Source organism: Pezoporus occidentalis, unplaced genomic scaffold (genome assembly GCF_034315485.1).
Source record: "Pezoporus occidentalis ecotype Australia unplaced genomic scaffold, CSIRO_AGI_Poc_V1 ctg54, whole genome shotgun sequence".
Lineage (NCBI taxonomy): Eukaryota > Metazoa > Chordata > Aves > Psittaciformes > Psittacidae > Pezoporus > Pezoporus occidentalis.
In genome coordinates, this window is record NW_026915877.1 from 7,055,987 (window position 1) to 7,068,709 (window position 12,723).

General features: G+C 47.5%; 2 protein-coding genes across 7 annotated transcripts in view; both read left to right on the top strand.

Moving 5' to 3' along the window:
* Positions 1-4,131, top strand: part of PRKG1 (protein kinase cGMP-dependent 1) — a 492,239-nt gene extending 488,108 nt beyond the window's left edge. For all 6 annotated transcript variants that reach the window (XM_062637910.1, XM_062637908.1, XM_062637911.1 and 3 more), the window contains exon 18: positions 24-4,131. In XM_062637910.1, the coding sequence (XP_062493894.1) occupies positions 24-122 (99 nt within the window). In that variant the 3' untranslated portion in view covers positions 123-4,131. The remainder of the gene's footprint in view (positions 1-23) is intronic.
* A 1,864-nt stretch (positions 4,132-5,995) lies between these two features.
* Positions 5,996-7,958, top strand: DKK1 (dickkopf WNT signaling pathway inhibitor 1). The gene is made up of 4 exons (XM_062637691.1): positions 5,996-6,727; positions 6,851-7,007; positions 7,116-7,226; positions 7,417-7,958. The coding sequence occupies exons 1-4, from the start codon at positions 6,536-6,538 to the stop codon at positions 7,665-7,667; spliced, it is 711 nt and encodes a 236-aa protein (XP_062493675.1). The 5' UTR covers positions 5,996-6,535; the 3' UTR covers positions 7,668-7,958.
* Positions 7,959-12,723: the final 4,765 nt, after the last annotated feature.

Below are 12,723 nucleotides of genomic sequence, written 5' to 3' on the forward strand. Positions count from 1 at the left end.
TTGTCACTCTTTTCTTTCTGCAGGTTGCATCTCCAACAGACACAAGCAATTTTGACAGCTTCCCAGAGGACAGTGATGAACCACCCCCTGATGACAACTCAGGATGGGACATAGATTTTTAATGTATTTCTCTTACCTGCTTCTGCCTTGCTGAAGACAGCTTCCTGGGACATGGCTGCCAGCGAAACTGAAAGAACTGGGGAGGATTAGTGCTCGGGGTCACCATGATGCCTTGATTGATGCTGCTACAGTAACTACAGTGGCATTAGGACTTATTGCTTAGATGACAATAGTGCTCTTCATGTTTTATGTTCAAACTTAAAATAGCAGTTGACATGGTGGTCCTGATGCAAAGCCTTTCACCAGTAAAGAAATATGTTTTCTATCACTGCGATGATCTTGCTATGCTCTTAATTATGAAAGTCGAGAGATACATAGTTTAAGACACAATTCTAGCCGCAAGGTTCTGGCTTTATCAGTAGGATCAATAGTAACTTGTTAAGTGCTGTAGCTAAATACAGTGCAGGATTTGGGCTACTCCCACCTTCCAAACCCCGTAGATCTCCTACTGTAGGCCAGTGTAGGAGCAAAGGAGGACCACAACAGTACTGGTGAAGGAGTTCATGTCAAAGCAGTGATAAAATTTGTTCGTTTTTTTTCCAAGCAGTATTCATGACGGGAATGAATGTTACCGTTCCTCTTTATTTTTGAGAATTTCTTTTTTAGCCTGGTAAAACAAAAGCACAACTGCTGTAGATCCTGTTAAGGCAGATATGGGTCACTTCTCTCATACAGCTGAGAACATACTGTAACACGATATTTATTTGGGGTTTTTTCCTTTCCCTTGATACAAATACATAACTGCATGAAAAAAAAATCATAACATTAATCCATTTTACGTATAAAATAGTGCTTAAATCATGGTCCTGTAATAAAGTGACAGCAGCCCACTGGTCTTATTGATTAGCTATTAGGCGTTAAACTAAGCTTAACTTTTGTCTTTTTAGAACCCAAAGGGAAAACATAAGACCCATAATGTACTTTATAGGTGCTATGTACATCCCTCATCTGTGAATATACTTACTCAGTTAGCCACCACTTCAGAAATATGTAGCAAGAAGCATCATTCTCCATCATGTTCTTAGATAATTTTACATCTTCATGTCTGCATCACTTCCATGTTAAGTACAAAGCTAGTTATAATAAAAGGTGGTACTGAGCCAGTTTTCTGGCTGTGTTTGTAATCTTGCCCATAAAAATGTAATCCTAGTGCCTCACCAGACTAAGGAACACCACAGGAAAGTCAGTGGAAATAAATGGAAAACCGATATTGGATGTGTTTGTGCAAGGTCTCCATGTCTCTGCTGTACCAGGACCCCAGTGACCGTGTTTAAAGCACGGGGATAGCTAGAACTGAGTCAGCTCTTATAGTATTATCATATGCACACTTTTTCCTTACTTCCACTGTTTTTCCTTTGCTTGATACTGTCTTCTGATTTATAGGATGTAACAGGAGTCTGTCCTGTGTGCCTGTTTATCGCATATACATGGGACTAAAAGTTTATCCCATCATACTAACAAAAAATGTCAGCTTTCAGTCTTTGTAACAGATCCTGCCTCAAAACATTAGCAGGTGCTGCCCCATTTCATCTCAGAGCTGCCAAGAGCTTGGCAGCCAAGAGTAGTTGTATACACTGGAAGTTGAAAGATCAGCTCTTGCTAAAAGTCATGCATATGACTTTTACCTGCATAGTACACAGAAAATGTATGTTTTAACAGTAAAAATGTTTCCCCTGTGCTAAATCCCGACTCTTTCCCATGTTTCTAGTGAAAGGAACTTTAAATAGAATGTATTAGAAAGGTATTTTTCTCCCCTTCTTTGACAGCATTGACAATGTCTGATGTTTGATAGCAAACTAAAGATCTCAGTCATCGTGATGCTTTTGAAACCAGTCAGTGTCTCTGAATTTCCTTCCGAAGTTTCCAAAGGGTGAGGCAACACCATTGACACAGTAACTTCAGGTTATTTCTGCTATTCATTAATCATTAAAACTTTGTTTGCTTTCAAAACCATAAGGATAAGACAGCAGCTACTGGCTTCTCAACCTTTATCTGAGGCATGGAAAACACAGGAAGCCAATGCTGAGTACTAGGGCTAAAATAACCACTAGGCATCTTAGCAAACAGGCTGCTACCTAAAAGCTGAATTCTTTACTTTCATCCCCCTGTTTTTTCACTCAATGATGCAGTGACATTGGAGGAGAAAACTTACTGTATTTGGTAACTTTCTATAAAAGAACGTAGAGAAGAGTTTGTCCCAAAATGGTATTTGGTAGCTGAAATGCAATTGTCAGTTAAGGGGTTGCTGGGAGGAAAACCATCACATTGAGTTTGGGGGCCAACCTGAAAACATTACAGGAAAAAGGTTTTAAAATGGGCTGAGTTACTTTTCTTTTTCCTGTCCTTTTTTCCTTGTGCCAAGCATGGTTATTAATACCTGCGGCATGCAGCATGGACTATATGGAATATAAGTTTATTTTGATATCAGACACCTCACTTGACTTTCATTACCTTTCCTAAGCATACCTTAAACAACATACTTAGCATATGTATATGATAACCACCTTCGTTTATAAGTAATATATTTGAGTTGCATTTTATATATATATATATATATATTCACAACGATGGATTGCTTCTGTGTTTCTACTTTACTGTCCTTTCTTCTTTGTCTCCTTTTTTTAATATATGGGACAGTGGCATATCTGTGTAAGGGGAAAGCAGCTCTCATATTTAAAATGAGTGTATTAAGGTTGGTGTCATTAAGACACAGACGATCTGTAGCTTCTCACAGTGCTGCATTATCCATAGCAAACTCTTATTTAACAACAGGACCACAAGCAAATATTTATGTAAATAGGTAATTTCGTGTTGATATTTTGTGGTACACATATAACTTTTTCTTTTAGAGTTCCATGGCATTATTACTTCATTTTCTTATTTGTAATGTAATGTTTTTAGATCAAGGTAGACTTGAATTAATGTCATAATTGTCAGTATTATTAAACTTTATGTCAACTGTATTGTTAACTCATCTGTCCCATAGTTTTAGAACATGACTAGCTATCTGGCATTGTTGCAAGTGCCTTAAATCTGTGGCATCCTATAAAAAAAGATTACAAATTTGGTGTTATGCTGCATGACAAAGACAAACACACCTCAAAATGTCGTCCTTTCTTAGCTTGCTGCGTTTTACAGTTCTTTCTGCTACCAATTTCTAAGCCTTTATTATATAATATTGATGAATTACAGAAATGATGAAGTTGTTCTCTTATTTCTGTTCAATGTACCAGAGCTGTGTATCTGTTGATGAGATACAGAGTCATTTCTGTGAAATGTATAAATGTTATGTGCAGGTCAAATTAATATATGACATCCTATCAGTCTGTAGACAGGTATTCCTGTTTTGCTAAGGTGTGCAGATTCAACCCGTCATGCTGTCCAACACCAACCTCCTGTCTTATACAAACCCCTTTAGAAATCTCCCACACACAAAAAAACGATGAGCAACTCGGTGTGCAACCCGACCTGCGTGTTTTGACCTGAAAGCCTGACTCAAAGGAGTAGCTGGTTTGCACCACTCAACAAAACAGGATCTGGGCTTTTCCCCTGACTCCTATATGTAAACTACCATGGAGGCGAGCCCTCGGCGCTCTCACAAAACCTAGCTGGGAAGCTGGAAGCTCCTTGACCTCCACAGCTCCGTGGCTGTGTAAACCAGCCGTAACGCTGAGACTTGGGCAGTTTTAGAGCCTTACTGGCAAAAGCAGAAATTTTTGTTTTGAGCTGTCCATCGTCCCAAGTCCCAATTTACGCTGCTTTTACACTAGCCTTTGGTTCAGATTCTTATTTTTTCCAGTTTTCTTCCTACATGAAAGAGATTTTGTTTGTCAGACAGATGTCAGTCATCCACCGGTCACTGGCCGGTTGCATTCTTTTGATGTAGATTTAAGACCTTTTTTTCATAAACTTTAACTGCTTTTGTTTTGCTCTGTATTTTCCCTGCAGCTGTAATTGCCGAGTGCCTGTTGTATACTTTATAGAGTTGAAATAAAAACAATTACTTTTGAACGATTCGTCAGTGGCTCTCTTCCACAGCAGAAGCCAAGACTGGGAGAGGAGTTCTGGTTAGTGATCAAATTAGGGGGTTTATTCTCTCTTATGTTCGTATGCAGTAAGACACAACTGTACAAAATGCATGGTAGTTGGAGATTAGTACTGGGATCCAGATTTCCTGCAGGTTGCAAAGGCAAATGGCCACAGTTACTACAGGACTTACCTGAGCACCAGCACCACCCCAAGTAGCCTGGACAAAGAGGTCTGAGGCTGATGGGAGGTACTGCTTCAAGTAGGGCTGGCACTGAGTGAGCCCCACAGCTCAATTCCAACCAAATTATTCTATGAACACACTAACCAATAAGCACACCTGCGGCATGTTTATTCTTCAGGGATGAAGAATTCACTTTATATTTTGGTTACTGCCAATATAAGCGAGTCCAGGGCATGCGGCTGGGAAGGGACCATATTTCCAACACGTGTTGCATCATCCATAGGTGGGATGTGACTGCAAACAGCACCTGTGTCAAAAAATGATGGTGTCCTTGTCATTGCTGCCCCTCATGGAAAATGCCAAGATGTGATGATAGAAGCACAGCCTCTAACGGCAGGACAGATATGGGGTGACATGAAGACATCATTTCTGTGTGCAGGATGATGTGGTGTTCAGGATGCTGAGACTGCCGCTCCCAATAGATTTAAATCCATCCCTGAGAAACAGCTCAGCCCCTGTGTGACATGGTTCCATTTAAATCTCAGCAAGGTCAAAGTTAAGGGTGTACTTCAGTGCAATGTGGACACAGAGGTAAAAACTGGAGACAGGAGCATGAAAGCATCCTCCCAGGAGGGGTATAAATTCACTAACTGCATAAGCAGGAGGTGGGAAACACTGCAAAATGCATTTGCAGGATGCAGCAATTGCAGATACAAGTCAATACAATAAAAACCCTTGGTGGCCCTCACCTGAAACTGCAAGGGGAATACAGGGACTTAGGGGCAAGGTGTGGCCTTCATTCTTGCAGGCTAAAAACAGCAAGGCCCCGTTTCACCTGGCTGTGGCAGGGACGTCTGCCGAGTGCTGGCTCAGCAGCACCGCTTCCGCCGGTACCTGTGTTAGGTGCCCGCCAAAACCTTCCCAGGTAATTATTAGCCCAGCTTGAGCCTCTTGGACCAGAAGTACCTGATAGGAGCTCCTGCGGAGTCACAGCGATACCCGCTGCGCTGGAGGTGGGTGAGCACTGCTGAGGTTTTCATTGCAGGAGTGTGACATCTGGAATCACCCACCCTCGGGGGAATAAATATTTATGGTGGGCTCGGCAGCGGTGGGGTGCTTGGGCTTTATTTTGTTACTGTATTTTTTGTCAAACCCAGCTAAAATAAATAAATAGGAGCATGAGGCCGTCATCGTGAAAAGCCGATTTAATTAACTGGTGCTGCTAACGGCGCTTGCACAACCTTCCGCGGGATGGGGGGGCGCGCTACCCCAGCGTGGCCGCAAGGGGGCGCGGGGGTGACAGCCGCGCCGCGCTGCCCCGGAGCGGGACGCTCGGAGGGGGAGCGGGGAGGCGGCGGCGTCCCGAGGGCGCCGATGCAGGGGCCGGGGAGGGGGGGTGTGGGGTGTGAAAGCGGAGACCTCCCCGCATCAAAGTACCGGGAGCTTCCCCCGACGGTGCTGCCCTCCATCCCAATGGAGGAGCTGCCCGGGTTAGGGTCAGGCGAGTGTGCGGCAGTGTGTGTGTGTGGGGGGGGGGCGGCACCAATGGGGGGTTCAGCCCCTCCCATATTCCGTCTCCCCACACCCCCCCTCAACCGGGCCGGGGGGTGAAGGGGTGCCGAGCGGCCCCCTCCCTTCCTGTAAAGTCGCGCTGGCGCCAGGAAGGGCGCGGGGGAGGGGGGCGCAGACTTGCAGGAGACCAAAGGACTGCCTCTGTCACCGGGGGGGCGGCCTTTCTGCATCCCACCGTGGCTCCCAGCCACTGGGGTGAGTGTATGGGGTGCTCCCCCCTCCCTCCCCTTCTTTTCCCGTCCCTTCCCGTCGGGCGAGGCGGCGCGCCCGGCTGGAGACAGCGGCGGGGCATGCGGAGCATCTGGCCGGGGACCGGGGCGGGGGGGCGGTGGTGGTGGTGGTGGTGGTGGTGTCTGCCTTCGCTATTGCGAAACCCCTTTCCCGGGCCGGCGGCCAATGATGGAGCCCTCGGGGCGGGGTGGGGGCGGTTTTGGGGTCTCACAACCCCCCGGGGACCCTTTGAAATCCCATCCGCCTTGCCCTCCTCCCCGAGGGGGCGGGCGCAGGAGGCAGCCCCCAGGGGTATAAAGACGGCGGCGGGCAGAGCAGGTAGCTGCTACTCTGGGACCGCGGGAGCTTCTTCGCAGATAGGACATCACCGGGGACAAGGGGCTGGGAGGGGACGGGACGAGGATGCGAGGGCTGGTGGCGCTGCTGGCGGCGCTCAGCTGCGCGGCCCCGGCAGGGCGGGCGGCGGCACCCGGCGGCGCGCTCACCTCCAACTCCATCAAGGGACCCCCACCGGGGGTAGGGGCCGAGGCCAGCGCCCCCCCCGCCGCCCCATTCGACGGCAGCAACAAGCCACCGCCGGCCGCCACCCGGCAGGTAGGAAAGGGGCTTCACTGGGGATGGAGAGGGGGGACACACACGGGGGATGGAGGGACGCACTGGGGATGGGGGGTGGCGGCCGCGCTGACCCTCTCTGCCTCCTCTCTGCCCCCTCTCCAGCCTTTCCCCTGCGCCGAGGACGAGGACTGTGGCCCCGAGGAGTTTTGCGGAGGCGCGGCCCGCGGCGGGGGAGCCCCGCTCTGCCTCGCCTGCCGGAGACGCCGCAAACGCTGTCTGCGCGACGCAATGTGCTGCCCCGGCACGACCTGCAGCAACGGTGAGGGGCGGCAGAGCTTGGGGAGGGAGGACGACACTCTGGTGGTGTCCGCTGGAGGGGTTGTTGGGGTCCATCCATGGCTGACAGCCATCCCGCTGCCTCCCGCAGGACTTTGCACACCCCCGGAGCCACCCCATGGAGGCACCGAGCTGGACGAGATCGGCACTGAGGTTCTGACCCGACGGACGCCCGCTCCCGCCTGGCTCCCCACTGCCAAAGGTAAGGGGGTCAAGCCATGTTGTGACCCTACTGTCCCCTTCAGGGCTGCTCATCCTGCCGCACTGATCCCTATGGAGCAGTGCAGGCTGTGCACCTTGCCTCACTATCCCCTATGGGGGATCCCCACCCTGCCCCTTCATCCCAGTGGGAGCATCCTGGGCTGAGCACATGACATGCTGTCCCCACACAGGTGAGGAGGGGGACTTCTGCCTACGCTCTTCAGACTGTGCAGCCGGGCTGTGCTGTGCCCGTCACTTCTGGTCCAAGATCTGCAAGCCGGTGCTGCGGGAAGGGCAGGTGTGTACCCGGCACCGTCGGAAAGGCACCCACGGCCTGGAGATCTTCCAGCGGTGCCAGTGCGCCGAGGGGCTGGTGTGCCGCCTCCAGCGAGAGCATGGCCCTGCCGATGCCTCCCGACTGCACACCTGCCAGCAACACTGAGCATCACTGGATGGACAGGACGGAACAGACTCCGGCTCTGCCGGAGCAGAAGGTTGTTTCTCAAGGGAACTACTTTTAAGCAACTAATTGCAGTACGTTACTGTGTTGTGAATACTTGAGCTGGCACTTAGCTGTATATAGCGCTGGGATTTTTAATGACTTTTTATTCCGAGGGCGCTGCCATGTGCCCTGCAAGCCGTGACTGTGACTTTGTACACACTGGGATTTTAAATCTCGGTCAAAGAGATGTGACCGTCTGTTTCTGAGCGAATAAACCGTTCTTTAAAATGAGCCCAGGCTGCCTGCGTGTGAGGGGAGATGTGCCCTGCGGTGAAAATGCCCAAAGGGGTAGGGGGAGAGGGGTGATTCACCACTGATACCACATGGGAAAGGTTGTTTGGTTATCAGGATTTATTCAACTGCTTTCTAGGAATTGCCAGTGTGCCATGGTAGCCACCAGTACTCTCTGACTGCCGCATGCAGGGCAAGGATGGGCACCATGGCCAGGGCTCTGGGAAGGAAGGGCAAGTGGCAGTGAAACGCCCTCCTGGCCAATTTTTCCATGGGCTGAAGAGGGAGTGAAGGATCACTGGAGGGGCTGTGCTGGACTGCAGCATGTAGCTGACCACAGGACGGGTGCTGAGGAGCACAGTGATGTTAACTGGTCCATCCCATAATCTTTGCTCCATGAGCAGCAAAGACTCTATTTTTCACTTCACTTTGCAGCCTGTTACTATGAGTTTTCTTCCTTTTGGGGTGGCCTGGAGGGAGAGAAAGCTGCAAATATGTGTTGTTTTCCCATCCCCTTTAGCTGCTAATGCTGTTCACCTATTACAAGTGTTTGTAAATGTGGTGGAGTGAGCATGGGGGCCATGTCGTGCAGTATAGGGCTGGTGGGCAGCAAGTGCAGTGTCTGTCCTGTGCCTGCCTAGCAGGCTACCCTTGGCTACCCTGCAGTCAGTGGAAGGTGTTCAGGATGCAAAACAATGAACAATCCAAAAGCGTTTTGTAGCTGAAGTCCAAATCTGAACCTGTGGCTCTTGAGGGCACTGTGTCCCATTTGCAGGGGTGCTCCAGTAGTGCTGTGTCTTGTCTTAAAATGTCAGCTGCTAGCTGCTGTTTGGTGCCTCTAGCATTAATGCTGCCTGTTTGGGGACTATGGGGACTGCACTGGTACATGGGATTACTGAATATGAACCTGAACTGCAGCTCTTACAGGTGCCTGCAAGTACCAGCTGGTGCTGCATCAAGCTCATAGCTATAGAAAATGCAAAGGAGGGAGCACACAGAATCACAGAATCACAGAATCCTAAGGGTTGGAAGGGACCTCAAAAGATCATCTAGTCCAACCCTCCTGTAAGAGCAGGGTAACCTAGAGTACATCACACAGGAGGGAAATGATTAAAAAATAACCTTCTGCTTCCCAGGCAAGGGATCATCCCCAGCCTGGGAAGTCAAAATATTCATTTAGTGCCAGCAGGAGCTCAAAAATGTGATTAAGTAGTACCTGAGCCCTGACTTGTAAATGTGGTCACAAGGAGGCAGAAACAAAACAAAAGGTGCCTGTGCCCCCAGTACAGGGCAGAGGCACCTGGAAGATGGGTGGCAGCATTGGGATGCCCTGAGGAATAAATAAGCAGCATCACCATGGTCCCTCCTCACCCAGCAGATGCTCCACATTTCAGAAAACCTGAATTAACGCATGCAACCTCCCCCACCCCACCCCCCCAAAACCAGAGAAAAAGGCAAGTGTATGGGAAGTTGAACAGAAAAAAGTGGGATGTGGGATGTTGGAAGCCCTTAAGTTTGAACTTTCAGGTGTGTTCAGATCTGGATCTCATGCACTTATCCAAAGAGAGAAAATATGGAAAGCCACATTATCTCAGCACGTGACACACAATCCAGTGACACCCATCGTAAAAGGCATCTCAGGATGCACTTCCCCCACTGTCTCCTCTACAATGAAATTATTCTCCCCTAAAAGACAGAAAAACCCCCATATTCTAAGCAAAGAGAAGAGCTAGTTAAAAAAGCAGGTTTTGGTGGACAAGAAGGTTTAGCGCCTCTTGTTTACTTGCTGTTCCTGGCTATAGGGCTGAAAGAGCTAACAACAAAGCTCGAAGAAGTGAAATATTGTTATTTATAAGAATAAAATCCCAGAACATTGTAAAGCAGCCTCTCCTAATGACTGGTTGCTGGCAGCACAGCTTTACAACCTGCTGCATATATAACCCTTCTCCTTCATGATTCCAAATTAAATCCTGCATCACGCACAGCCAATGGAAGGATGGCTTCAGGCCTGGAAGAGCATAAATAAGGACAGTCTCATTGTCACTGCTATATAGGCAGCACAGCACTGTGCAAAGAGTGAGGGTACAGTGCGTGCCCTGCTCATCCCTTCAACTGAGTACGCTGCCCAGGTTAGCAGAGGCATGGGAAGGGAGCTAGTGATACCCCCTCCAAAGTTTTACCTTTTGAGATTCTGTAGAATGGCAGATAAAAAAGCGTATAATGAAGTGGGGTTTGAGCCTCTGCAGTGGTATAAGACAGTATTTAAAGGGTCCACTCCTTCACATACTCCTCCTGACAGCTACAAGTGTAACATTACGGGTTTTAAAGGTCCTATTCCCTTCAATATTGAGTTGCAGGGTAATTTTCTATGCATTTGCCTAATTATTGATTTTTTTTTTTTTAAGACCTTTCTGAACTCTTAACCACTGGCTTTTTGGATACCTTGCATCTCTGCAGTACTCAGCTAAAAGTGACAAAGCAACATCCCAGTACCCAATAGCCCAGCCCCAGCCCCAGGATTACGTGGGCTGTATAAATGTATCAATGATTTGAAGAGGAAATGGAATCCCTCTTCCAACTATGCTATGGTTTTCCTGAGATGATCTGTCTGCACTACGGATACAGATTTCAAGGAGATTTCAAGATCATCAGAACCCTATGTCTGTTGCTCCCAGTGACAATATTGATCTAAAGGCATTAATCTTACAAGGGAAGGAGGGGGTACAATGGGACATGGCAGTTTTTACTGCGATTTGTGGTGAAATGAATTTTCAGGGAGGCAAATACTATTTTCTTCTCATTTTCTTCCTAAGCTCTTTCAGAAACTAGTTTTGCCCCAAGTTGTAGCCTAAGAAATATCCTTTCTTCCTGTAAAAACAAAGCTTTTAAATAGATGTTTGTGCCCCTGTTACTCCCACTGATCTTCACATCACATTTAAAACTAAACCCCCATGCCAATAAAACTGCTTGTCCAAGGAACTTGACTCCTCTCCATACTCATAGAGCGCAAGATAGGGTTACAAAAGTCCTTAAATCCATCTACAAACATTAGGGCAATTAAAGATCCGAGGTTGGGTTTTTTTTTTTATACTCATCTCGTGACACAGGGCAGAAAACTGAACATTTTGGCTTAGAAAGATGAAAGCCTTGAGCAGACACAACAGGTGAAAACCTTTATGGGTGTAATGCAATACAGAAAGCTTTTCAGGTTTTGGTTTTTTGATTGTTTGTTTGGTTTTCCTTACATTTGGGGGTGGGTTTTTCTTGCAGGGTGTTAACCCACCTGCTGAAGCTGTTCTTTATTGTCTTTCAGCTGAGGGCTTGGTGAAGTAAACTTTGATCTTACTTAGAGTGGTGGGAAACAGAGCATCCAGGTAGCCCAGCTCATCACCACCCCTTGTAGAGCATTAAAGGCGTGTTTACTCCATTCCTTTTGCTCCTTCAAACACATACACTACATCCCTGCTAATCCAGGGTGATGTTTATTACTATTTTTTTCCCAAGTAGCTTTTTTCCACTCTTCACTCTTTGCCCCCCAGTGCCTGACTTGTGTCCCTAATTAACACCTTAAGAGGGGGGTGAGGATAACTGAGATACTTAAGGAGGGCACTTCTGGGCAGAGCTTCTAATCTACCGCCAGTGAGGGAGGGGACCCATTAGCAGGTGATTTAAGTGAGTAATAAGTCCATCAGCATGTAAATGGCTGTGGCCCGATGAAAGAGTTGGCTGGGGAGGGTGAGAGGTGCAGCTGGGCCACAATGGGATGTTAAGCCTTTCTCCTCTGAGCATCTGGTAGGGATGGCTCCCACCTTTACAAATCCCGGGTCTGAATGGTTCGATGAGTAAAGAGAAGCTACTGCAAATGGATGGATGGATGGATATTGTGGAGTGGACAAAAAGTCAGTGTGAATTTTGTGTGAGAAAGCATTTCGGTGGTCTAGAAGTGGTTAAAGAAATCAACAAGGAGATAGAGGAAGGTGATCCATCTGATTGCTAAGACCTTGGTGAGAAACATCACTAAAGAGATGAAGCTGCTGCTGGAGAAAACAAAGTTTTCCCCTTCCTTTGAAGTAGCTGGGGAGTAAGCCAAGGGGAGCAAATAGTTGTTGCTTGTAGTGGAAGTGATGATGTCCTAAAAGGATAGATACTGGGACTTGTGCTGTACAGCTCTTAATTTCTTAAAAACAACAGTAAGAACAAAACCCCACTGTTTTTTTGGTTGGTTGGTTTGGGTTTGGGGTTCTTTTTTTTGGTTTGATTTGGTTTTGGGCTGTTGTTGTTTTTTTTTTTAATACTGTACATGATACAGAGTCAGGACATGTAAATCTGGAGAAAAGTTAAAAAGAAGAAAAAATCCCAATAGCAGACTAGGAAAATAGTGCGGGACAACATGGCAACACCAAGTGACTCCAGAAGCATATTGTATAGCAGAACCATGGAAAATAAAGGGTAAGGAGGTGAGAGTATGCTCCCATACAAGGAAAGGTTTGGCAGCTCTTCTCAGCTGGAAAAAAAGCTGACTAAGGGGGGGTATGAGAGGTCTGTAAAGCTGTAAACAATGCTGAGGAGGTGATCAAGTGGTTATTTTTGTTTCTTGCAATGCAAGGAGATGGACTGCTCAGCCAGTGAGTTTAAAGCAAGCCCAGCACACTGCCAAGTTGTGTAACTGATGACCGCAAAATGAAAACTCATAAATTAAGTCACATGGGGACAAGGCAATTTCATAGAAGACAGTGGTTCAGGTGTGATCACTGGCTGAGGAAGT